Source organism: Batrachochytrium dendrobatidis, assembly GCF_000203795.2.
Source record: "Batrachochytrium dendrobatidis JAM81 unplaced genomic scaffold BATDEscaffold_8, whole genome shotgun sequence".
Lineage (NCBI taxonomy): Eukaryota > Fungi > Chytridiomycota > Chytridiomycetes > Rhizophydiales > Batrachochytrium > Batrachochytrium dendrobatidis.
The window spans coordinates 1,104,581-1,130,293 of record NW_006281106.1 but is presented as its reverse complement, the minus strand read 5'-3'; the positions used below and the strand labels follow the sequence as shown (position 1 = coordinate 1,130,293).

General features: G+C 39.2%; 9 protein-coding genes across 9 annotated transcripts; 7 read left to right on the top strand and 2 right to left on the bottom strand.

The window, feature by feature from the left end:
• Nucleotides 1–397: 397 nt before the first annotated feature.
• BATDEDRAFT_26038 (uncharacterized protein) lies at nt 398–2,750 on the top strand (the record flags this gene model as incomplete). Its single annotated transcript, XM_006679872.1, has 7 exons — nt 398–887; nt 992–1,124; nt 1,205–1,792; nt 1,865–2,023; nt 2,110–2,186; nt 2,249–2,367; nt 2,457–2,750. The coding sequence occupies 7 exons, from the start codon at nt 398–400 to the stop codon at nt 2,748–2,750; spliced, it is 1,860 nt and encodes a 619-aa protein (XP_006679935.1).
• A 279-nt stretch (nt 2,751–3,029) lies between these two features.
• On the top strand, nt 3,030–4,423 carry BATDEDRAFT_89663 (uncharacterized protein; the record flags this gene model as incomplete). The annotated part of the gene is made up of 4 exons (XM_006680152.1): nt 3,030–3,133; nt 3,223–3,395; nt 3,477–3,940; nt 4,016–4,423. The coding sequence occupies 4 exons, from the start codon at nt 3,030–3,032 to the stop codon at nt 4,421–4,423; spliced, it is 1,149 nt and encodes a 382-aa protein (XP_006680215.1).
• A 121-nt stretch (nt 4,424–4,544) lies between these two features.
• On the top strand, nt 4,545–6,787 carry BATDEDRAFT_89662 (uncharacterized protein; the record flags this gene model as incomplete). Its single annotated transcript, XM_006680151.1, has 6 exons — nt 4,545–4,662; nt 5,089–5,178; nt 5,317–5,360; nt 5,449–5,480; nt 5,562–5,727; nt 5,819–6,787. The coding sequence occupies 6 exons, from the start codon at nt 4,545–4,547 to the stop codon at nt 6,671–6,673; spliced, it is 1,305 nt and encodes a 434-aa protein (XP_006680214.1). The 3' UTR covers nt 6,674–6,787.
• Nucleotides 6,788–6,909: 122 nt separating this feature from the next.
• On the bottom strand, nt 6,910–11,307 carry BATDEDRAFT_26036 (uncharacterized protein; the record flags this gene model as incomplete). Its single annotated transcript, XM_006679871.1, has 13 exons — nt 6,910–7,118; nt 7,295–7,534; nt 7,960–8,098; nt 8,162–8,259; nt 8,378–8,504; nt 8,586–8,776; nt 8,850–9,018; nt 9,086–9,184; nt 9,257–9,525; nt 9,625–9,877; nt 9,975–10,880; nt 10,941–11,170; nt 11,292–11,307. 13 exons carry the CDS (start codon nt 11,305–11,307, stop codon nt 6,910–6,912), a joined length of 2,946 nt encoding a protein of 981 aa, XP_006679934.1.
• Nucleotides 11,308–11,845: 538 nt separating this feature from the next.
• On the top strand, nt 11,846–12,893 carry BATDEDRAFT_89698 (8-oxoguanine glycosylase OGG1; the record flags this gene model as incomplete). The annotated part of the gene is made up of 3 exons (XM_006680150.1): nt 11,846–11,990; nt 12,052–12,616; nt 12,683–12,893. 3 exons carry the CDS (start codon nt 11,846–11,848, stop codon nt 12,891–12,893), a joined length of 921 nt encoding a protein of 306 aa, XP_006680213.1.
• A 1,188-nt stretch (nt 12,894–14,081) lies between these two features.
• BATDEDRAFT_26034 (uncharacterized protein) lies at nt 14,082–15,952 on the top strand (the record flags this gene model as incomplete). Its single annotated transcript, XM_006679870.1, has 4 exons — nt 14,082–14,159; nt 14,469–14,682; nt 14,849–14,920; nt 15,183–15,952. The coding sequence occupies 4 exons, from the start codon at nt 14,082–14,084 to the stop codon at nt 15,950–15,952; spliced, it is 1,134 nt and encodes a 377-aa protein (XP_006679933.1).
• Nucleotides 15,953–16,054: 102 nt separating this feature from the next.
• On the bottom strand, nt 16,055–17,187 carry BATDEDRAFT_31993 (uncharacterized protein). The gene is made up of 4 exons (XM_006679896.1): nt 16,965–17,187; nt 16,747–16,875; nt 16,620–16,651; nt 16,055–16,559 (listed from the first exon to the last, which is right to left on the bottom strand). Exons 1-4 carry the CDS (start codon nt 17,077–17,079, stop codon nt 16,161–16,163), a joined length of 675 nt encoding a protein of 224 aa, XP_006679959.1. The 5' UTR covers nt 17,080–17,187; the 3' UTR covers nt 16,055–16,160.
• Nucleotides 17,188–17,305: 118 nt separating this feature from the next.
• BATDEDRAFT_26032 (GTPase-activating protein IML1) lies at nt 17,306–23,061 on the top strand (the record flags this gene model as incomplete). Its single annotated transcript, XM_006679869.1, has 7 exons — nt 17,306–17,569; nt 17,717–17,734; nt 17,896–17,964; nt 18,058–18,240; nt 18,334–20,839; nt 20,922–22,426; nt 22,555–23,061. 7 exons carry the CDS (start codon nt 17,306–17,308, stop codon nt 23,059–23,061), a joined length of 5,052 nt encoding a protein of 1,683 aa, XP_006679932.1.
• Nucleotides 23,062–23,629: 568 nt separating this feature from the next.
• On the top strand, nt 23,630–24,750 carry BATDEDRAFT_26031 (uncharacterized protein; the record flags this gene model as incomplete). The annotated part of the gene is made up of 5 exons (XM_006679868.1): nt 23,630–23,852; nt 23,914–24,121; nt 24,193–24,286; nt 24,374–24,439; nt 24,568–24,750. The coding sequence occupies 5 exons, from the start codon at nt 23,630–23,632 to the stop codon at nt 24,748–24,750; spliced, it is 774 nt and encodes a 257-aa protein (XP_006679931.1).
• Between the last annotated feature and the right edge of the window lie 963 nt (nt 24,751–25,713).

Here is a 25,713-nt window from a genome sequence, read left to right as displayed (position 1 = left end):
GTTGACCAGCGTGAAGTTCACTAGAAATACATTCATCGAGTAATCGACGGTGTTGCGCTGAACAGATTGTAATTTTCTATATTTTGATTACCTTGAACTGAGTTGGGTTTCCCCGCTTTCAGTGAGTAGTTTGCATGACTTTTACGGTGTATTTGACGCACTGCTGACAGCCAGTTACTGCTCGTAAAACTCCATCGATTGCATGTGTGGATTCTCTGTAAACTTGTAGATTTAAACTGCAAGTTTAGTACTGAACAAAACCACTGTTTTCTATATGTTTTGATCATAGTAAGAGTCATGGCATAGGCTTACTGCTTTCCATTGCTACGTATCATCCTCAGGGTTACTCTCGCATTCGAGTTTTGGTTTTGGAGTGTTTTCATGTCAAATCTACATGATGACCAACTGCCATTCTATTCTCGACATTCTTCGCTTGTTTGACAATTGCTGCTCAAAAACCCCCTCAAATATTGCTCTCATCGCTTCAACTCATTCAATCTCCGACACTACTGTCGAGATCACTTATGCACAACTAGATAGTCTTGTTGGTGTGTTGGTAACCCAGCTCAAAACAATCGGAGTCAAGCGTGGTACTTATGTTGGTACTGTCCTTGGGCGAGGATTGCCCATCATTGCATTGGTTTTGGCTTTATGGAGAATCAAGGCAGTTTTTGTTCCCTTGTCAAATCTCGCAATGGATCGACTATACATTTCAAAAACAATTGATTCAATACCCTCTTTAAAATATATCATTGGCATGCACAATCAGCTGCATGAAATCTGCTCTGGCAACAGTTTTTCAACAAGCAACATAAATATGAGTGATCAAATAGATTGCTTATCTGGATCTGAGCTTTGTGTCGCCATTGATACATCCAAGACCTGTGGTTAGTCTGTAGATACGACTGTTTGATTTAACCAACATCTAATCAATGGTGTACTAATATTCATTTTTGATCAAATATGCTCTACAATCCAAAAATGTTTTTAGATCAGGAATCAACATATAATGAGGCCGAGCTAGCTTATGTTATCCGAACTTCAGGAACTACACGAGGTGAAAAGGGTGGACTTCTTGTGCGGGTTCCCCGTAATACTCTATCTACAAATGTTCACGAAATAAGGTATATTTTATTTTCAAACCACTTTTAATCAATACTTTATTGAGCGTGAATTGACTGGATTTGTAATTTCATTCATTCAGTTTACGACTTCAACTCCAGCAAGAATCATCAATCAAAAGATTTATACTGATCTCTGCACCAACATTCGATCCATTTATGATTGAATTGCTTTTGCCACTTACCACTGGTAGCTCGTTAGTGATCGTGCCCGATGAATTCATACAAACTCCAAATCTACTGTACAACTATATCATACAAAATCGAGTCTCGTATTTTTTTGGAACTCCTTCACTTTTTCTTCGATTCAGCAGGCATCAGCAATTCAATCTTATTATGAGGCATACTACAGTTTCAAATATTATTTTAGGAGGCGAGTCTTTTCCAGCACAGCTATACGATCTTGTTCAAGACTGTAATACAAATCATGTTTCACTTTGGAATATTTATGGGACTACAGAATGCAGCGTGTGGACTTCTCTTACTCAAATCGATCTATATCAACCTGATCTTCTATCTTCAATACATTACGTCTTGGACTATACCGTGATGAAGTTGCAAGATGTTGAACCAGATATAGCTAACCCAACACAGGAGGATAAACAGTATGAAATATATCACGGTGGTTCAAACCGAATTTGCTTTGTTGGCGACGAGACCATTCCAAAAATGTATGTGATTTGAATCAATTCTTGATTGTAAACCACCAAATTTATTCAAGATTTTTTAAATAATCATTGCAGAATGCGGCCAACAGGCGATTTAGCCTTTCAAAATAAAAGCACTGGACAAATATCAATTATTGGACGTACTAATAGACAAGTCAAGCGTAGTGGATATCGTATCCATTTAGATTCTATTTCCCATACTATTCAAGCTGTATACGGGGTTTGTCGTTGCGAGTAAGTACTATTTGTCTATATACTATTGTCAGCATTGATATAAGTTGTTGTATGAGTTCAATTAAACTTGCTGATCATTTTAATAGAGTTGTTATGTTAAAGGACCCGACAGATGTGAACATGGGCATCAAATCCATTGTGGCATGTGTTAAAATAGACAAGAGTGAGTTGATAGGGTTGAGTTAAAATCAAGCAATGCACCAACTAATCTATATATTTTAAAAGCAAAAGTGGAGAAAGTGTTGACTCAAATTAAAGATCATGTATCAAGCAATCTCCCATTTTATGCTCGCCCCGATAAAATCTGCATTTTAGATGAGTACCCAGTCACAAATCACGGAAAGGTGAGTGAATTGATTCATTTTGACATGCGTGCTTGGATTAGATTGATCTTGGGTTTTGAATATTAAATGCATTTTATAAATACGACTAGATTGACTATCGGAGATTGGAAATATGTGCACAAGATTGCATTTCTCAAGATTCAAACATTCATAACATTGAATCTAATTTAGATCTCTGCACCATGGTTAGATCTGTACTTGAACATCACTTTTCATTCAAGAATCCAGATCAAAATGTAAAATCAAACACATATTTTCTTTCAGAAGGCGGGACTAGTCTTACGGCACTTTGTGCCTCAAAGGAACTAACCAATATTTCGGTTCATTTACAATCTAAAGAGTCAAGTTTGCAACAGTGGGTTTTCAATATTTTAATTTGGTAATTCCAGTATTGTACAATCTAACCAGATCATTTTGATAGAGATATACTTGGTATAATACTTCATGAGCAGCTGGATATAGCAGTGGTCAAAATTGCTGATTTACTTTCTCGCTCACCAAGTTTATACCCATCAAATTGTAAAAAAAGACCAAGAAGTTTAAGCCACAGTGACAATGGTTTAAACCAAAGCTTAATTAAAACACTAGACACGACTTGGGATCCTACAGCCACTTTGTGCTATTCTTGGGGTCGTGCATGTCAAATACCTTGTATTTCCCCCATGTATGAATTAGCTCAAATAACTTTGGATTGGACAGTAGATTTCAAAAAATGTATTGATGCATCGCCTCTTGTTGTATTTCTTGACAGCACAACGTCAAATAGGTAAGCCATAGTGCGGTATCATGCATCAATGACCACACGGCAGCAATTTTCCATATATGCAGTTTTATTAACCAATACCTTTTTATAAGCCACACACGTCTTGCAATTGTTGGGTCACATTCTGGAATGCTTGCTGCTGTCGATATAGATAGTGGTGTGGTGTTATGGAAACGCGACCTTCCTGATCGTATTGAAAGTTCGGCATGTTTGTGGACTGGTTCTGGTCATTTTTCAGATCCATTGCATAGTTTAGTTGTTGTCGGTAAGTTATAGTTTGTATTACAATATAGCTAAAATGAAAGATCAAGTTTTATATTTACCTGCAATGATTTGAAAATGATAGGCTGTAATAATGGTATGGTATACGGTGTAGCGATTATTGATGGACAAATTATAAAGCAGTTCAAGGCGGAAGAGCAAATCAAGTCATCACCCGTGGTTGATAGTGTTACTGGATTTATACTGGTCGGATCTCACGATCATCATATATATGCACTGGATTTTTCTAGTCATTCAGAGCAATCTGATTTGATAAAGTCTCATGCTAGATTAAAGTGGAAACTCAATCTTGGAGCTGCCGTATTTTCATCACCTACTATTGATACTGCCAATCAATGTGTTTATGCCTGTACATTACAAGGAAAAATGGCTCGAATTGGGATGGATGGACAATTGATTTGGCAAGTGTATCTGACCGATACGCATAAACCGATATTTTCATCACCTGCTCTTTCACTATGCGGTGATACGATTGTTGTTGGTTGCGTTGATGGATATGTATATGGAATAGCTTCGAATTCAAACCAAGTAAGTTTATCAATTCAACAGTATGGACGTTTCAATCTTGTGCAATGATCTGATTTGTTGTCAACAACGCATTAGATATGGCGAATCTACATGAATGGACCAGTATTTTCATCACCAAGTATTTTTCAAATTGAAAACAATTGTTTTGCATGTATTGGATCTCACGGAAACAAAGTAATCATTATAGATATGGCATTGGGTGAATGTATTTATTCGAATACTACCACTGCACCAATGTTTTCCAGTCCATCTGTCGTGGCATCTGGAATTAAAAACTGCATGCAAATAGCGATTTCATCTATAGATGGTCGTGTTAATATCTATGTTGTACAAAAAACTGATAGCGGTCTACTGGTTTCCAGACCCATTCAGATGGATTTACCTGGATCGCTGTTCTCAAGTCCAGTATGGACAAACTGTCATTCGTTACTGCAGGGATCCAGATCCAATCAATTCCATCATTTCAAAATTGAATTAAATTGAATACAAAATGTTATTCCATTTTATTACTGTTGAAATAAACACGATTTGGCGTTGATTCAATCCAAAGATTCGGGCTGAAACCACGTCGGCAAACAACTCGAATCTTTTCCCAACAAAAACAATGTCAACGCGGACGGAGCGTCAGGATAACAAGGCTCTTAATGACAAACATACCAAGATCCTCAAGGAGCTGATGATGCAGAGTGATAACAGAAAGTGTAGCGACTGTCGCAAACGAGGTGGGTTTAGTTCAAGCTGCATCACTGCATGGCTATGAATCATATTCTCCAGTAGCTGTTTGATGATTCGCTGCTGTTAATCATGTTATCGAATCCTGGTTAATACAAGAGAACATTGCCTTGACAATGGGTTAAAATGAACTGAATCAGCGACCATTCATAATACTGCTTATGGTCTTGCCATCTTATTTGGATTCAATGATGGATGCTTCTTGCGATTGGATAATGTACCAAGTGCCAGATGCTCTAAAAACTTGGAAAGCTTCCACGATTTTCAACAAGTAGAATCTGTATTGCTATTCAAGACCAGCAGCATCTGATATACTCCATGATTTCCTTCATTGTAGTGGATGACACTGTTGCTGGTTTCGTATTGCACTTGTGAATTAGACTACTCACTGTTGGTTTAATCTCGTTTACAACTAGATCCTCGCTGGGCTTCGTGGAATCTGGGCATCTTCTTTTGTATTCGCTGCAGTGGAATTCATCGATCTCTTGGTACTCATATCTCCAAGGGTATGTCAGAATTTTCATAATTTAAGCCATTGTCTACTTTAATTGAGGTCGATATACAATGATAGTGAATGCTTTACCAAATTCATTCGAGGTTGTGACTTTAATATCTTCACTTGCCTGATCTTTCACTTTAAATAGTCAAATCTGCTGATTTGGATACCTGGACACCAGAGCAGATCGAGGTAGGTTTATGAAATATTTATTTTAAACTTTAGATTTAATTGACGCAACACAATAACCCGCACACCAACAATTGTACCGAACCAATAGAACATGAAACGTTGGGGAAATGCCAAAGCCAAGTAAGATTGATTTCATGATTTGCGAATAGTTTGAAATATTGGATTTAACCTGTGACAATATAATTGATATGGATCTACTAGTCTGTACTGGGAACATGATTGGCCTCGTGATATGGAGCCTCCAGAGTCAAACATTGATCAGTTTATTCGTGCCAAGTATGAACGCAAGCAGTATTGCATGAAGGGGCCTATTCCCGATCCAGATACGCTGGGTGTTGGCAATACTCGCAAAGATGTTGCTGTTACTGTAAGTATCTAATTATTTATCAATATTTTTATATGATTGGTAGGTTTAATGCAGAGTGAATTTACCAGACATTTGTTTTATAATTTGAAAGAATGTCGTAAAGCCGAGCGAAACAGGATCTGCCAGTTTCGATCTACTCGGTACTGGATTTCCCTCAACCAATCAAAAACCTGCTCCGACTACGAGCTCTTCGTCAGCATCCCAGCAATTATTTGATGCGTTTCAATCTGCTCCTACTTCATCGAGTCAACAGCAGCAGCAGCAGGCTCAAACCTCGATGAAAAGCTCGATCCTGTCACTTTATGGAGCACCATCCCCTGTTCGAGCTGCTAATATGGCTACTTCTCCCATGCCATATTCATTCCCAGCTAATAGTGGCATGAGCGCACAGATGCCTGCTCAGATGCCTGCTCAACCAGCTTCCCAAAATTTTGCTAGCTTTGCTTCTATTCCATCTCAATCTATCCAACCATTGCATGCATCTCAATTACCATCTGGATCAGCATCTTTGTTTTCATCGAATATTTCAGCGGTTGCTCCACAACCCGCTACAATGAAAGTAGGCTTGGGATCTGGAATGAGTCCATTGACAAACCAGCCTACAATGACTCCGACCAATGCATTTGGTGATTTTTCCAACTTCTCTTCCTCGAATAGTGCTGCAGTTCCGCCAATGCAAACTTCGCGATCATCATTTTCCGATTTTGGTGGCTTTCAATCTGTACCTGCTATACAACGTATTGTCGATCTCCCGTCTAACCCAGTATCCACACACGCTGCACCACCAACGCAGAAATCAAGCGGTATCCCTGACTTTGCCGGATTCTCTATCCCATCAAATGGTAGCAGTGTACCCAATGCCAGTTTTTCTGTATCTAAACCCATTTTTGGAAACTCACCTCCTCCACGAGATACAACTCAGGATGAATGGTCTGCATTCCAATGAGGCAATTCTATTGCTCCATGTTTGTTTTGTTGGGCTTGAGCATCCATATCCAGCAATATTGAATGGCTTGTCGTTCACAAAATTAGCTAAAATAAAATTTTGGTTTGAAATCTACACACTTCAAATAATACTTTACAAAAAACGATTCAAAATGTGTTCATCTATTCATTGTTCAACTTTTTTAATTCGTAAATTCGTCCCATTGCAAGAGTTGTTTTTTGGTGTACTCATTTACTTTAAATTATCATGTTGATATGATCACATTTTTGATTACGATACCATTCCAGTCCTTGTTGTCGTTTATGTGTATCTGGCTGCGATGGATCATCGGACGACACACATTGATGGGCAGCTCGCAATACAAATGCTGATTGACACAACGTGCAACAGAATTCTATCTCAGTGACTTTAGTATTGTTTACTACCAGTGTTTTCAATGCAAAGACTAGTGTTATACATATGCAAGAGTCAGTAACGAGAACAGTCCAACATTGGACGATTTGAAATGAAAACCAAGACGCGTAGAAGATACGGATGGTTGTAGATAGCCAAAGCTGCAGAGTCGATATCATGTCAAACACAACCCTTTAGCAAACCCATTATTGGACAAGTCAATCATACCTATATTTTCGTCAATGCATGGGATGGTCGTTGCATCGCTTTCTTGGTTTTGGTTTTGAAGAGGTGGAGTACATTGTCGATTTCGTTTATGTGGAGAGTTGAGTGGTTGTATCTGGGACGGCTTGCCTAGTACTTCCCAAAACTGTCGTAATTCTGCTACATTGGGACTTAATTCCGCTACTTCAAATTCATCAGTGCTGGCTTTAAGCATTTGAGTTTGTTTTGGTTGGTTATCCCAATCTGTTTATACAGGAAAGTTTATAAAGACAAAATGAATGAGAACGGGATGAAAAATAGTCGTCTTTATTTCAACTCGATTTCATCATGTTTTTCAAAAGCATGAATTCTCCATTTGTAAAACTGCACAATTGGTTTAGGTTAGCCTACAGACTGTATAGATGAGATGTCAAAGCTCTCGTGTCAGAACAAATCCACCACCCAACTCGGCAAATAATCGTTGCTAGATCAAATAGGTGACATTTTACTGTATTGAATCAAAAGGAACAGCAGACTGGTTGTGTTGAGTCCGATTGTCGCCGCGGTACAGGAGATACGATTGATAAATGTTTATGCCATTCAAATTAGCAACCAATCTACCAATATGTGTAAAAGAGCATCACCAAGGGTTAGGGTTTCTGATAATGCTCATCTTTTCATTTTCATACCCATTGTCGCTACTGCGATGAAAGCATAAAAGTTTGAAATGCCAATGTTCGCGATTGTTGCAAGTTGGATGATCAGCTCGGATTTGACAATTATTCTTGGCTTATTGGAATCAAATACTTCATTATTCATGACGCATATCTTTAATACGAAACTCATAGTTTAGAAATTGCTAGGAGAAGTGGTTTCACAAAATAAAACAACTTTGGTGGATAAATTCGAATAACCCTGGTTTACTGCCAACGTCGCAGTAGCATTCAACCTTTTCGATTTTTTCATGTTCTCAGTGAGCACTTTGAGGACTAATGGCATGCAAGAAAAAAGCATTGCATGTAAAGATTAGTGAATATCAAGTCAATCATACAATTCATAGACTCAAAAATACACACCTTGATAAATCCAATTCTTGTCGCAATATACCAGTAAGAACCACCTCTGTGGTATATAAATCTACCCCAATCTCTCGCAATCGTTCACATTCGGAAATATCTTGCAAATCTGCAATAGCAATTGTACTACTAACAACTTCATCAATGTCTGTAACCAGCTGCAATGGATTCCAAAAAATAAGTTAGCATAAACGGAAAATGTGGTGATTTCGTGTATGTGTGGTTAGTGTCGAACTTACCGATCCACCAGCTGCATCCAAAATCTCACGAAGTTCGTCGTGTCCAGGCTTGACGCTTGATGTAGAAAAAACGTTTTTTCCAGAAAAAAGTTGATCATTGCCTCGTTTCCTAACAACAGCCAGCGTCTTTTTCAATGTAAACTTGTATAGTTTCTCCATTTTGATATCCTTCAAGATATACTTTGCCTCGCCTTGTCGTGGCCAAAACCATAATATAAGTCCAAATGCAAAACAGGAACAAAATTCAAAACTATATTTAACTACCTGCAAATTCTCCTTCCTTTTTGGATGCCTCGAGCCATTTCACGTCCATAATATGTTTTCCAGCAGAAACAGCACATAGAAATTTGACAGTGCGTCGAATACGGTCAGTCACCAAATGCGTGCATTCACTCCACGTACTCACGATCGTTCCTCCAAGAATATCCACAATCTGGAATATTACAGTTAAACAATGTTAGATTGATTGGCAAAACAACAGTCGTAAACAAGATATGTACCTCTCGACGCTCATCATTTTCTGGAATACCAGTAAACAGTACTCGAACCTGTTGCTCAGGACTCTTGTTTGAACAATCTCTCATCTCAGCACTATCATTCTATAGAATAACATATTTATAAGCAGTATCAATCCATGTTTTCTAAACAAGTTTCAAGTTAGTATAACTTACCATAGAAACAGGATCCAGTATAGAAGATAGTTTTGTTTGATCGTGTTTTGCCTTTTTAGTAGGCTTGAGTGGTTTTTCAACTTGATCCTTTGTAATGGTATCATCTACTGAAAGAGTGCCAGATGGCTCTTTTAACGATCGCTTGGAGTTTTTCCCCAAAGAATTGGATGAAACGATTGCTTCTTCGTCTAATAGCAACTTATTTTTGACAGGAGTCGTTAAAACGATGCTTAACGAAGATCGTTTTGAACACGGCGATACTTTGTGCACTATTTAAATTAGTGGATGATGATCCATTCAAATAAAATGTAGTGAGAAATATATAGTTCATGTACATGCTAAATCATGGTATAATATGCCAAGCTTACATGCAGATTTTCTTGTAGAACGACTTTTTTTGGAAGATGTAGTTGAAGGAGCTTCTGTATCAAAAAACTGACCCACATTGTCAATATCAACAATGGACTCGGAATCAGGCTGAAGCTTGATTGCTTTACGAGACTGCAAAGGTTTCTTGGGAAGTTCTTCTGGAAAAGCAAATAAATCAAGTTCATATTGATCCTCTACTTTACTGTCAGCTTGCACTTCCAATGGATTGGTTTCTACTTTAGATAAAGATCTCTGTTATCATGACACGATCAAGAAAAAATAGTTTAGGTTATCAGTATGAATTCAAATTAAAAGTGTTGATCCAAATGTATAATCAATATGGTTATACCTTGCTTCGTTGTGGACGACTATTGGTTACAGATGGCTTAGACGCATCAGATTTAGATACTGGCTCTATTTCAACTTCAGATACAGCTACGGCTACGGCTTTAGACTTTCTTCCCCTTTTGCTTTTCGCTTTAGTTACTGCAACGTTCCCCACATCCTCTGCTGGTTGTGGCAAAGACATTATATTTTCTTTTACGGTCTTGAACGTTTTTGAAGTACACGTGGCAGATTCCATCGTATCATTCAGTCCAGACACTGACGCAGTAGAATCCGTTTTAGTATGCGAAAGATTATTCGAAGCAACAGCAGGTTCTGATGTATTCAATGAACACGTATCTAAAACCAGTGGCGATGGATCTTGAATTTGAAGCGACACAACAGCTTCATGTGGAAATTGATCATGATCTCCCTGTTCCTCTGAAATATTGTGCAAAGCTCTCTGACCAAGCGTAAACTGTGTTTCTTCATCGATTAATGGTGGAGAAAGTATACTTGGTGATAGTGGCATTGAAGAAATACAAATGTCCTGAGATAAACTATACTCTTTTGATTCTTCCATTTCTGATTCTTCCATTTGAATTGGTTTGGTTCCATCAATGTAATGATTTTCAGTGTCTTGATGGACGGACATACAAATTTCTTCAGTAGTCTGTGACGAGCTGTGCTCGTCGTCTTCTTTGTTAATATGAAATTTAGATTCTGTAGCAGGAGATATGAGAAATGGATTCGAGTTGTTAAAAGACTGTGGATCATGTATCGAAGCAGTCTTTGCAATATTTGGATCGTTGGCTGGATCATAAAAAATGTCTTGACTTTTAGATATAAGATCGCTTGAGATGTGAGTATCTCCAAGCGGGATATCAGCCAAAGATGCATCGCTTTCAGACTGAACAACAGCGAGTTTTTCCTAATCAAAATCAAATTGCATTAGCAATACATTACATACACTTTCCAACACGCAGCTTACCATATCAGATTCATGAGCTATGGGGTTGAGTGAATAGTCAATGTGTTGCATACACTCTTTTGGGGCTACCATCTCGTAGCGGCATCGAAAAGGTCCAAAACTAATGATTTTGTTGTGTGCGAGCTGGTATAGTTTATTTGGAAACAAGCTATATTGAGTTATTCCAAGCGAAGTCCCGTTGGTGGAATCCAGATCTTGAACAAAGTGCTCTGCGCCATCCAATGATACCTCTATATTGATTGAATGTAACGATTTTATTACAATTAGTTTTCTAGTAAAGGATCAGCGTGAAATTGGCATCAAGTATGCACATTTCAAACGTTGAGATTGGTGTAAAATACATAATTTTACTAACCAATAACCGCATGCAATCCACTGACGCCGGGAGTATCAAGACAAATTGTGACTGATTCACGAGTTGCTCCAACAAGATTGATTCCAGTCTTGACAGGAATCAGCAGTTGGTTTTGCTGATCAAAAGACTGCTTTGAATCAATTTCATCCTCGTTAGGAATGCGTCGTAGATATGCAATCTATGCAGTAAAAACAATTGAATAATAGATTGAATCAAATATGTTCAGCTACATTGGCTCAATCTTGCGTCGATCTAATTATTTCAATGGTTGATTCATGTCAGGATGAATGAACAAGGAATTTACCGTTCGTTTTGCCGTGGAAGAAATGTCTGTCTTTATTCGTTCATGTACATATTCCTGTTTTTCTTGAAGCAGTAGCTTTTGTTTCTGTATCAGCGGTGACTGCTGCTGACCAATGCCGAGCATGTTTTTGTCAAGTTGCGGACAATCAGAATTTGTCCAGACACGCACATGGCATTTACCACGTGATCAGATCGATTGCGATCATTGAATTGATGTTGAAAGAATGGTCTGCAGTTCTTGATGAGTATGTGGCATTCGTTGGGTGTTCCACCTTCTGAGCTCCGTATCACCCGATCGCTTCTTTGTGGACAAGCGTTTCGATGGGTGAAACTGAGCGACAATATCTGGGCAGGTGTCATTCTTCAGAATCTAGTTTCACTTCTTCAAACAGGTCAAGTTGGATTGCAGCAGTTTTTGTTGGAATGAGTTTAGCTGACACTTTTCGATTTTAGATACCGATGTGCTGTTTCATTTTTACTCGGATACCATTTCACTCACTGAAGCCAGACTTATCCTATATGACTATTTTCAATTGGGTTCAAGTCTTGAATTGCTTTACAAGACCTGGCTTCTTGATTCAAACTTTGCCAAAAAAGTAACGGCTCAAAATCTAATTGGGTTGCGAGTTCTTCGTCAAGACCCAAGCGAGAATGTGTTTTCATTCATCTGCTCTTCGAATAACAATATTCCTCGTATTTCATCCATGATCAGATCGTTGTGTGCAGAGTATGGCACACGCATCGATTCCCTTCGAAATGACAAAGGAGAGCATATTGTGTTTTATACATTTCCAGAGATCAAGGCATTGGCCGGCGATGATGTTGAACAACGATTGAGACAACTTGGATTTGGGTATCGTGCCAAATTCATTGTTGGCAGCGCAAAGCTGATTCTTGAAAGAGGTGGATCAAAATGGTTGCACTCTCTTCGAGATATATCCTATCAAGCCGCGCATACTGAGTTGCTGAGCTTGCCTGGGGTTGGACCTAAAGTTTCAGATTGTATCTGTTTAATGAGGTATGTTTTGATGGGATTGTTGATTAAAGTACTTGATTTCTGTACTGATTGAATTCCTATCAATAGCTTGGATAAAATTGGAGCAATTCCTGTAGACACACATGTATGGCAGATTGCCCAACGAGATTACGGCATGGTTGGATCATCAGCAAAAACTATCACAAAGTCGCTGTATCTGCATATTGGCGAAGCATTTAGGGAAGTATTTGGAGAGTATGCTGGATGGGCACACACCGTTCTTTTTTGTGCAGATCTACGCAATTCTCTGCATTCATAAATATATAGCTCTTGGATGGCGAGCTTTCAGCTGTATTCTAGATCCAAATAATGGCCAGTCTTGATCACACATTTGATCCAAATAGTTTTCTGCCTTTATGTTTCAACATGTGTAAACTCAATTTGGGCTGCAACAATGTCTATCAAGGCAAAAGTTGGTAGACTATTTGAATCAAATTACAGCCGTATTCACGTAGAATGGAATACTATCTTGCAGTCATTGCTCTGGAATAAACAATGGTTGAATATGTTGTTTTTCTACTAGAAATTGACTTTATTCTCAATCCTTTGGCGTTTAGAATGGTTCAGATAAACCCATTCTTTATTACACTCGAACCATTTTCTGCATGATTTCAAAAATGCATCATATGCAACTCTAATCTTCATGCCGTTGTTGAATGAGTGATGGACCATATTTGATCAGACGGCTGTTTTATGGAATGGAATACTGTTTAGAACAACATACGTGTTTGAAAATGGTGCCTATCGTTGTTTAGAGTTTGTTTGCATAATCATCAGATTCATACATTGTAATCCAGACATTTGGATCTACTGTTATCAACAAAAGCCTAAACACATGTATCGTTGCCAATCTGTCCAACGCTCACAAGTGTTGGTTTCCATGGGTAGTATTGTTTTCAAGATCGTTGACATTGTGACCAAGACACTTGCAACATCTCATTATTCAAGTGTTGACCACAAGCAACTCGTAATCCATCAATGATGTGTTTTCATGGCAATATACTATAGAAAGTTTTGAAACAAAAGTAGATTCATACATGAAAGGATGTTTTGAATGCTAAAACCATCAAAAACTGTTTCTAAACGATGATTTGAAAGGACACAATGTTGCTCAGTAAGATTAACATTCATCAACATGAAACTGGCGGTTTATTTTGACTCTTATCTAGTGATCCATTATACATGAATACGGCTGTAATAAAGTGATGCTATAGTTCAACTCTATGTTGTAGTGTTATAGGTAAGCCCGCGTAGTATCCACCCCTTACTATGGCCGTTGTAGATGATGTTAGATGGAATTGTATGAGGTGGATATAAACTCTACGGCGCGTGTTTAGATTTCCACATTGCCACTAGCTTTTAAGGCAAACAGAATCGCAAAAATAAAACCTTGTTTTCTCAACCTCTTACTGCTGATAGTGTTGCATTACAATCGAATATTGAAACCATGACCAACGAAACAGCAATCAAGTCAAAGAAAGATCTCAAGAATAGCGCCAACTCTAGTGCGGCAACGACTCCAAAGGTATGCAAAAACAAGCCAACAATTGCAATTTTAATCATGATACTACCTAGAAAAAATACCCAGCATTTTTTACTAGCTGGAATGCTCAATGATTTGGTAGTTCAGAGTGCTCTATCCATATTTAAATCGATAGCTGAAACCACGCACACTTGGATTGATGCAAGAGATGGATTGAATGCATATTGCAGTAGGAACTGCAAAAGCTTGAGTGTGTTGGTGAATATTGCACACGCAGACTAACACTCGATTCACTCCAACAATCGACTGCAACCACTCGACTTTTTTGATCTGTTGAATCATTTATACTAGCAAAACCATCGTAGCTTTAATGGTAAACAAAAGGACGTGCAGCACAAAAAGCATGCAAAGGATCATCTGCAGCCCATGAGCAACAGCGACGAGGCTCGTCAAAGCCGTAAAGCCGATCGCAGCGTATCCCCTTCAAAGAGTGCAGACCCAAATGCCAGCATAGGTGTAGGAGATAAGCCACTGGAGCTGGAGAGAGACCAGCAGAAGCCCACGGGTAAGAATGGCTATTGGTTGTGGTGGAAGCACTACGCATCTATGGCAGGGCGAGTCCCTGCACACTTGGCAATGTGGCCCTTTCGCAAAGGACAGATCGTATTGAAGCATTCTTGAATCAATGTTTCAACCTAACCTATTTTTTGATTATATCATGGTTGCTCTAGACAAACGACAACCATCTTCATTTAAAGACACGAATGGTCGAAAAGCCGTAGCCAAGGAACAGCCTAAACAAGGTGAGGTATCATGAATAGGCTTGAAAAGGTTGATGAGCCAAAGGAAAGCCATTCATGGCAATCGCATATTGTGTTTGGTTCCTATCCATCAACAATTAAACTATAATATCGATGAATGTCCATCATTTAAAGATTCAACTACTATTATGAATAGACTCAACCAACTGCAGTAGGCATGGATTAGTCTTGTTCATACTTTGGACTGAATTAAGCTACTCTTTAATGTAATGTCTTGGTTAATCATGAATGTTTTTGACTTTAGACACAGCATCTACCACGACAACCAATGGTCATACCAGCAGTCATACCAGTGGTCATACCAAGACAGATAAAAGTTCTGGCCAAGAAGTGTCTGGCAGAAATGGAGAAAGCAAAAACACTAGTGCAGCAATCGCTCACTCCAAGTCGACACCACAAACCAAACCAATCGCTTTTAAGCGATTGCAGGTTGCGGATATGTTTAACCAGGGTTATGTATGTGAACATGATGCTATGCATCCTGACAACGAAGAGTATGAATGGATAAGGGCGTCGTTGATTCATCCAGAATACTTTCCTGCAGAAGGTTGGGCAATCACCATGCCTGTAACTCCAATTCCTATGCCTGTAACTCCAGTCCCGTCGACACAAACGAGTACCAAGTCCAATACCATCAAGGCTCCACTGTCTTATGCACAAGTGGCTACCAAAGCTGCAGCGATCCCCCAACCATCATCTCCTGCTCCTGTCAAAGCACAGACCAGATCTTCTGCTACCAAGTCTGCACCACATACTGTAACACCACGTACTGCTACCCCATCGTCATCCTCTACAGCTCCCATGAAGCCAACCGCTTCACCCAAATCATTGTCTGCAGAACATGCTGCATTGTATTCTGGATCGCGTTCATCTTCTAAATCAGCTGCAGAAAATGATGCCAAAAAACGCACATCGGAAGATGGTTATCTGTCACCAACCATGCTCGTATCTATAACAGTCGGATTACTTGCAGTGGGTGGATTCATTCTACTCAAGAGTCTCAGATTAAAGTAGTTTATTGCTTGAATGGCACGAGTTGGAATGCATTGACTGACAATTGATTGCTTCAACTCTCATTCTATTTTATCATTTTTTCAGTAATGAACATCAAACTTTGAAGTGGTCATTTCAAACCCTATTTTTAATTTATTCTTGAAATATTGAGAATAAAACCATAACTGTCGATAAGCTGCATTCTAGCTCAGAATGTCATTTTAGTGTCTTACAGTTTCGACTTGGGTGAACCAAACCCTTCAATAAACCCAAGCTTCTCTGACTGCAAGTGTGTCGAGGTTGTAATATACATTTGAGTCTTTAGATATGTATACACATCGCCAGCAAGTGCTTTGGAACTCCATTTCCGAGCAAGATCTTTTGCAACTGCGACTGTCTCCCGTGAGGATGGAGCTACCAGATCCACCATCTGATTCTTTAAAGCATCGTCTGCAGAAAATCGATGGGCTTGAAGAAGAATGTTTCTTAATGTAACTGCATTGGGAACTTTTGTAGCAATGATGGATGTCATGCCAGGAGAGAGCGGACCTGGCATATCCACTTCGTTCATACATAGAAATCCACGATCAGATCTCATCACTCGGTAATCATGCGCCAACGCAAACATCTGAAACTCTGTTAGATGCACAACTATCAAGCATTTCTTATTCTAACATTCAATACTTACCAATCCTCCAGCAAATGCATGTCCAGTAATAGCTACTCAGCAATCAATCCATAAGCCAATATAAACTTGGTGTTTAGATTACAAATTAAGCTGAACAGATCGACTACAAAAATGAATTAAAACATACCAGCGACAGTCGGGAGTTTAAATGTGAGCAGCTTATTCAGCAAACGCTCATACTGGTAAAAATATTGATATCCAACCTTCATAGCAATGTCCAGTCTCAACCCATTACTGTATATCTTATCATGCATCGCTAAATCAACAAGGAATCAAGATGTCAGAATCACTCGACCAATGATGCTCAAATTCACCACTAAACAACAGAGTTTTCATTGCACATACAGTAAGTAACAAGTGCTCCTGGCTCTTTATCAGGATGGGTTGCAATAATATAATCCAACACGGCATCAATTGCAGTCATAAACGGAATGTCAAATCGGTTCTCCTTGTTATGCATAGCAAGAACATAAATATTGCCATCTTCCACTGTTAGCGTAAGAGTTTGGTTAGAAACCTGTGCAATGGTTGTAGCAGATGTCATGAGTAGATTGATACGGTTCAAAATGGTTTTGAAAAGTTTCCTTCAAAGAATTTGGATTTGTAGATTCTTCAACTTGTCATTGGGATCTTCCAGTGTCTAGATACTCAGACCTGCTATTTGATTCCAGGATTTGAAATACGCTATGCAAAGAATATCAACTACTGAAAATGCGCAGATATTGAATCTGTGGGTGCATGATGAACGATACTCTCATCTTGATGTGGTCATCAATCCAATCTGGTTTCCTGGTGTCCAGCTGGGCGACCTGTTTGAGATTTATCCAGCTGAGCAGACATCTGGTACTACACAACCATCTTCCAATGTTTCTGGTAGTTCAAACACTCGTAACAAGAGTTTAGAAGGATTAGGTACTTCACAACTAGCTCAGAAATACACCGATTCTAACGTATCTTCAGAAACTTCATTTCCACAAAGCAATAACTTGGAATTTCAGGATATATTACTCAAAGCAAGATCTTGAATATATATTTTCAAATTTATTTTGACTGGGTTTGTATAGCAAACATTAACTGGTTTTTATTTTGATATGTAGAATCGATTGATTCTGCAAGTCAGTGCGATTGATCAGGAATTGGTTGCCAAACAACCACAACTACAGGAAAGTGCTTGAACAAAAGATCTCAAAAACACTGCAATGTATTTCCCATATCAGCAATACTATTTTCAGCTAGATTTGATTTATTCTAATACGCTTGTAAATGCACTTTGTAGATTTCAGTTGCACAACACATTGCAACATTATTTGAATTAAATGCAAGAACAAATGTTGTTGCTCGCAAGGTAAACAATCACTCACTGGTTTCAAGACAATGACTATTGCTTGAATTATTTTAACAAAAATGCACTTTATGGTTGTGGATTGTTTGATTTCAGGTAGACAAGGAATCAGTCACAGCATCGTTTGTAGAAGTCACTTTTCGTGATCAGTATATTGGACGAACTGACATGTGGCGGCTCAAGATGTCTTTGACTGGAACTGCATTGTATTATGGAAAACAGGTGTTGACACTTGGCATCAGAGGACAGGTCAAAGATATCATCATCAATGGTGGATCGGTAAGATCTATATACATGCAGACTACACTACTCCAACAACAGTCTCACACTCAATCTCGATAAATTCTACTGCTCATAATTTCATCATTCTAGGCAAAATGTTGCTATGTTAGCGACTCCACAAAAACAATTTTTAGATCGGAAACAGCCAAATACTTTATATTTATTCAAATGAGCAGAGAAATGTGGGAATTTGACGAAGACGGCGAATTGTATTTTGAAAAGTGTGTTCATGGCTTTTTACCAGAACTTTTTGCTCGGTGGAAAGAAATAGGTGCCAACCATGTCGTGTCAATTGTATTGTTTGCTCGTATTCATCAAGTAGACATTGCAGCGTTTGATTTGAAGTCAAAGGAGCAGTCTGTGCCAATTTACTATAGCGCCGATGGTCAACCATGCCGCGATTACTACCGTGTGGTGGTTGATCGGGAAACTTATACAGATTGGTCTCAACTGCTTATACCGCTGAAAAAAGAGTTTGTCCGGTTTCAAAGAGATGTACTTGAACAAAAAGATGCTTCTGGTACTACAATGTTTTCAGGCACAAATTCCTTGGCATCAGAAGGCAATATTCTCGAGGCAATCAATCTAGCACTAAATCCATTTGACAAACATTACGTGGATCGCGATCTTATGCGAACTGGTCTCTCAATTGTTGTTGTCACACCTGGAACAGGGTACTTTGAGGTAGACAAGCGGTTGTGTCGCCTTACTTGGCAGCGTATGGTGGATAATGGCATTGGGTTAGATTTGGTGTGTCTTGCAAAGCCTCCATTATATACCGTACCACTGTTTCAATTTGCGTCATATGAGGCTGTCTCGAGTGTAAATCCTAGCAATCACTTGACACCCATGACAGCAGCTTGCCCCTCACGAGTTTCACCTTCTTCGTTTGTCGGAAGTCGAAATAGTCATACAGCGAATCCAAATGATCTTGACACTGATCAGCGATCTATACACACAAGCGGCAGTGCAGCTCGATCCGACCGGTTTAATTCCGAGCCTGCCTATTTTGGCAGATCGTGTGGTTCTGAACGTAAACCAGAAGTATGGGATCCTCTCTACAGTGATGAAGATTCGATTCTTGGGGGTCGGCTTGGATCATTTTATACGGTTCCAAATTGGGTAGATTGCAGTTTTTGGAATAGAAGCAAACCTAAACAAACGAGTTTGTTACGATCTGGCGACGCATCATTTGTGTCACGATGCAGAATGTATGAAGTGCAAATGATGGGATTCGTTGAGCAAGTCGAAACCAAAATCAACGTTCCATATCTAGATCAACATTTTGATGGACTTGCCATTCACCAAAATGGCGACATGAATAGCCCCAAGGATGTCGGGATATCCATTTCTACATTAGAATCTTTTGATTTTGCACAATATGATGCTGGTTTGTTTGTTGAGCACCATGATGCCGCTAATTCTGCAATGACCACTCCAACCTCAACTCAAACCCAACCGCAGCAGAACCAGCATCGTTCAAATTTTCCAACTAATTCTCAAAATGCATCGCTATTTTCGTTTACGGATATGCGATCGCAACAAGGCCTGAGAAGTCGACTCAGTCCAGACCCCAATGGTGATTTTAGTCAATCTGGTTCTCGTAATATTAATATTGAAACTGCACATGAAACGGGCGTGGGAAATGGCACAGATGCTCTGTACGATTCTAGACATCAACCTCACTCTGGCTCGATGGTTCAACGCATGAGTTTGACACGAAATTCAAGAGCAACAACTTCTTTGGCACCGATGACGCCCATACATTTTTCACATGGTCCATCATCTCGTTTGGAGTCGAGGGATCGTACAATGAGATTGTCTGGTAGTCTTAAAGATCGTGAATATGGTCGCAATTTTGATAAGCATATGCTAGAGCGGGTTAATCGAGGCGGAAATCGAGAATCTAATCATGCTATACCGGAATTTACACACTTGTCAATAGTAGATCTTCAACCCATTCAAATTCGTCCACATAATCAGTTAGGCCATGCAAATTACACTGGAACGAGTGCTACAGGAGATAAGACTATGGGTTATGTAAGTGGTGCCCGGAGTAGTTATTCTGGATCTGGATCCTACAAAGAGATCAATTCGCCCGTGTTTGACAACAGTAAACACTTTTCCAAGATATCTCCTGGTAGAAGCATTCATTTTACCAATCGACAAACTATGCGGCAAAACTATGTGAATCCATGCAATCCAATCAAAAATGTGATTCGTGCAAGTAGCCAAGCAAGGCGGTGGGAGCATATTTTCCCCAAATCAGTAATGAAAGCCAGAGATGTTGCTTGGACTAATTGGAAGCCATTGTGCAGACCAGCGTGTATGCCTCTCACGACAGAGTTTTTCCCATCTCCAGATGAGATATTGGAGTTGTATCAAGAGTACACATATACTGTCTTGCCTGCTGAGGATATCAACTTTCATTCAAGCACTGATGAGCAGCAAAACAAAAAAGTGGAAAATTTACTGATTGAGCTGATTAGTCAACGGTTAGCGCAGGGGTTTCAACTGGTTGTATCTACAGTTCAAGATGGGCCACAAAAATTTCCTGGCACTCCTGCACCAGCATCCCGTGTAGGTGCTGTCAATGGTAACTTTTACTTATTTTTAAATTAAAGCTTTGATAAGCAATACTAATCTACTATTTTTGGTTTTGATTTGCAAACGGTTAGCCTTGACCAATGCTCAAATGACTGGAGGACCTCGATCTCGAGCAAGCTGGTCGCCACATAGATCTGCAACTTCATCGTATCAACACGTATACCAGCCTACGTTTACATTTTCAACCACCACGCCATACTATGTCAGTCTTGGCGATCATGTTCACCGTCTATTTTATGATGCATTGGGAAATAATGTTGAGATCAAGCGATATATTCGAAAGATTGGATACAATACCGAAGGTATTACCTATCCCTGTGCCATTTGGTCCAAGCATCGGTCAGGATATGAACTCAGAACTGCTAGTTTCACGTATCCTTCTCTTGCAACGTATAATTGGAATTATCTTGATCACTTGGTTGCCGGATATCAGGAAAAAATGACTGATGCACTTCGATACTGGCGAACGCGGTTTCTACTGATTCCTACCGAAACACTTGTGACGTCGAGTATTTTAATGAGCGCAAATAATGATACACTCGATGAAGAGGAAGTACGAATTGCAGCATTCAATAAATTTATTGATGCTTTGGAAAAAGTACGATGGGTTCCACCTTCCGAAACTGTATCAAATGGCAAGACAACACGGAGTATTCAAGTTCAACACACTTCATTTGATGCCTCTGCATTTGTCAAGAGCGAGCTTTCTCGAGCAGGCGATACTGTATTGACAGATGTGGCATCCAACCGCCGCCGGACTTCAGTCTCTGCACTGTCATCTTTCATGTCCATGACGTCCATACCCATATCGTTGACAGAGCGTCTCAACAGATCATGCTCGCTTTCAGAGATTGCTATAGCAATGCAGCAATCAAATGGACCTTCGTTTAAAGATAGACGCTGGCATTTTACTCGTTTTGAACGAGTGTGTGTTGGTAGCGAGTTTGTAGATTGGCTTGTGCGGTGTTTTCTCGATATCAATACCCGCGACGAAGCGGTTCAGTTTGGCAACTATCTTCTTGAAAACGGTGTCATCCAGCACGCGTATCGAAAGCACAAGTTTATGGATGGATTTTACTTTTACAATGTTGGAAAGGGTTTTGATAACGAAGCATTGCATGAAAAGATACTAAGCCAATCAGGATGGTTTGGAACCGGCAAAGGCAATGTAGCAGTCGCCAAAACATCAAGTATAGACTTGAGTGGTGGACTGCCTACCATTGAATCTATTGCTGCTTCATCACTCTCATCTATACAAGCTGGATCGGTGCTGGCCCAACAGCAATCCATTTTGGTCTCACCCTTGGTAAGTCATGCATCAATACCCTCACCCGCTCCACCAGATCAGTTTTGTATATCCAGACAGATCAATATAGATATGGACCCGCAACGTAAATCTACTCGCCAGGAACGGGCAGTTCTTCACTATGACACGACGCATAATCCCAAAAACTGCTACCATATTCAGCTGCACTGGCTCGTATGTACACCCAGACTTATTGAGGACATGCTGCGCAGTTGGGGACGCATTGCCGAAAAATGCTCTCTAAAATTGGTAGAGGCACCCATGGAACAGGTACTTTTTCAATCCACACTATGCGTTTTATCAACCCTAAATACCAATGTTTAATCTGTATAATGCAACTGTTCCAACCGATGCCTTGATGTGACTAAAACTTGCTTTTAATTTTCCAAATCAATCAGCCGCAAATGTTTTCAGACGATAATCCTTTCCAGTCAGTCATATTAGTACCATTATCGTTAATGCCGCCTAAACTTTCTGAAGTGATATCCCGACTTGGATTAGATATAGATGTTCCTCCCATGTGGTTTGAGGCTGAGCTAGTTCGTAGTCAAAATTTTGTGCTTGATATTGAATCTGATTTGCTTTTCCCAAAAGACAAGATACTTTGCTCGTTTACTCCATTGCCTTATCTCCGAACACAATACGTTCATCGCAGTGGTGTAGCACTAGTACAACTCTGTGAAGAAGGCAAATTTATGTGGGCGGAAAATCGAGTGTTTCTTGCAGGAAACAGCAACACGAGCGGAAGTGGTGCAACCAGTCGAAATAGTCCAGATGCATTACTGGCAGAGTTTTGTCGGATATGTCAGGATATCGAGTTTTTAAAAAGTTTCTGGATCGAAGCAGAAAAACGACTGCAATCACTCTCCCAACCAGGAGAAACGGTATCTTGTATAAAAGATTGATTCTATTCAATGAATGTATTCACGTAAAATGAAATACTTTCTGTATTTATCTTGCAATAACTCTATTTTGCTTTGAAGTAGGCAATGGTTACATGTTTGTTGTTTTACTACTAGATACTGATGATTTTTATAGAGACTTTGTTGTATTCTAACATCAGATACGTTTGCGCTCTAGTTCAAAAAGCAACGATCGCACGCTTCAGGAATGCAACTTTACATGCCAGTCACCCAATGTTTGAAGGAAAGGAAAGTTGGAGATTGAACCAATGTCAAGAATGTGGAATATACTGGAACAGAAATGTAAGCATTCGCTCAGTATTTCTGTACAAGAATGAGCATCAAAACCAGTCAATTAAAGAGTTCAAAGGACACGTTATTGTCTAGTAAGATTGATACCAAATATGAGACTGTTTATCATATAGTTTGACTTTGGTAGTTCATTTTACGTGAATACGGCTGTAATGAATGTATGGGCGATTGTTGAGCGTCTTGACCAACAAAATATTGTCAATCTCGATTCAGTCATTTGCGAATAAAACAGTATTACTATTCTAGCATTTGAATTCATATGCCTAAAGATACGCATCGCCATCAGTCGCCATCTACAGGATCAACATGGCCATTGGGAAACAAAAAGAAATCCAATTCACTGAATACCGATCGTTTAAAACCAAACGCTATACAAACGACTGTATCTAAAGCATCAATCGTTGATAAACCAAATGCTCCAGTGCCTGTGCGAACGGTTGCTCACATTGAAGGAAACTGGGCAACGTATATATACATACCAAGTATGTGAATGGCTTGTCTTGAATATCTAGTCTAGACTCATTATGAATTGATACCATCCAGTTGAATTACAGGAAGACTTGCAAGCTGAATTAAAAGATTGGATCAAGCAAGCAACAACCCAGTTTCCATCCTGGCATTCTCATATCCAATTAGATTCCAATGACTCTCTTGGATTGCATGTCAGTCTTTGTCAAACAGCATATTTAAAAGTATTTCAAATTGATCGATTTATGGCTCTGCTAGAACAACAGATTGGATTACAGTCTAGGTATTTACTTGTGTACACTCTGATCGAGTACTGCCGTCACTGAGTTTTAGATCTAAACTCTTCATGTTTAGATTCACAGTGTCGTTTAATGGTGTTTCAAGCTATGTGAATGACGAGCAAACTCGTAGTTTCGTTGGCATGGACATTGGACATGGGCATGAGGAAGTAAGTCGAACTATTATTAAAAACTCAACTTGCAAAAACACTCGACTAATATTATACTATCATGACTACAATTGCATGTTATACAAGCTACTTGAGTTGGTTCAATGCGTAGATCTGGCGCTGACAGCATTCCATCAACCGCCATTCTACAAGGTATTGAATGATATTTCTGTGAAATGTGTCATGTAATGGTTTGGATTAGTTTTTGAGCTTAAGCTTGTTTTGGCAAGTAATTTCAAAAACTGATAGCAACTGTTTTGATGTTTTTTTGGAAACTGTAGAATCCTCGATTTCATGCGTCAATAGTTTGGAGTCCAACAACTCGTGCATCTTCATTTGATAATCCGATCGAGTCTATCCCCGATTCACTGCGTGACATTCCAAAAAAACTACACAACACCTTATTTCTAGTCCGTTCAGTTGTTTGTAAATCCGGAAATAAATTGAAGCAGTTTGATTTATAAATATCCAGCCTTGTGCATTTCAAAAACACAAGTTTTGTACTTGTGTAGCCATTGCTTGGAGTGAATTTGTCTAGCGTCACGTTTTGCATTTCATATTGTTCAGCTAATATTTACAAAGTTTTCCTTATCCAGAGCAATTAGAGGTCGCGCTACTGTAATTCTCTCACTAAAACCATAGAGCAAGGTGAAGGCAACATCAGGAGTCCTGGCGCTTCCTTTACTATTGCTATACATCTTGTCAGCTTAGAATAATTATCTAAATAGTTTCGAGTAGAGTTCTTGCAAAGACATTGACTGTTTTTGTCCCAAGGGTTAAAATTTGAATTGGCAAGGCTGTATACAAGCACTGGAGAGCAGGACTTGAATCCAACGCCAACTTGTCATTTGTCCAATTTGGAAATTAAGCCTGGACCCTCCTACCTATTGTTAGTCATAGTTTGTATTGCTCTTTGCTTTATACATGCTTTTCTATACTTTATTGTCGAGTTGATGTGACCTGCTCGAATATCTTTGGCTAATCTTACTCATCTGTTGTCATTCAACCATAAATGTCGGTCAGACGCGTCCGTAAAACATCAATCGCGACCATAGACGGTCATAGATTTGGGCGTTTCTACGTGCCTGCTTTGCAGGCTCGGCCAGAAATCACTGCAATGAAAAAAACAACTTTTCAATTTCAAAGTATGTCGTACATTGATTCTAAAAGACTGTATTCGCCTAAACAAACAGTATATGTGCCGGACTGTACCAAATTACCTCATGCCAGAATGTAATGTTCTAGATGGTTTAGGCGTTTGGATTCATTCGACTATTCACCGTGACTAAATAGTCCAGGTGTTTAATACAAAAATGCATCTTTTGGAAGCAAAAGTACATTATTTCAAAATAACCATTTTCCCAGTCTATGTATCTTCAGTCCTAGTTTCTACACCCCACTAACTTGTTTTTAAATGGCTGTATATT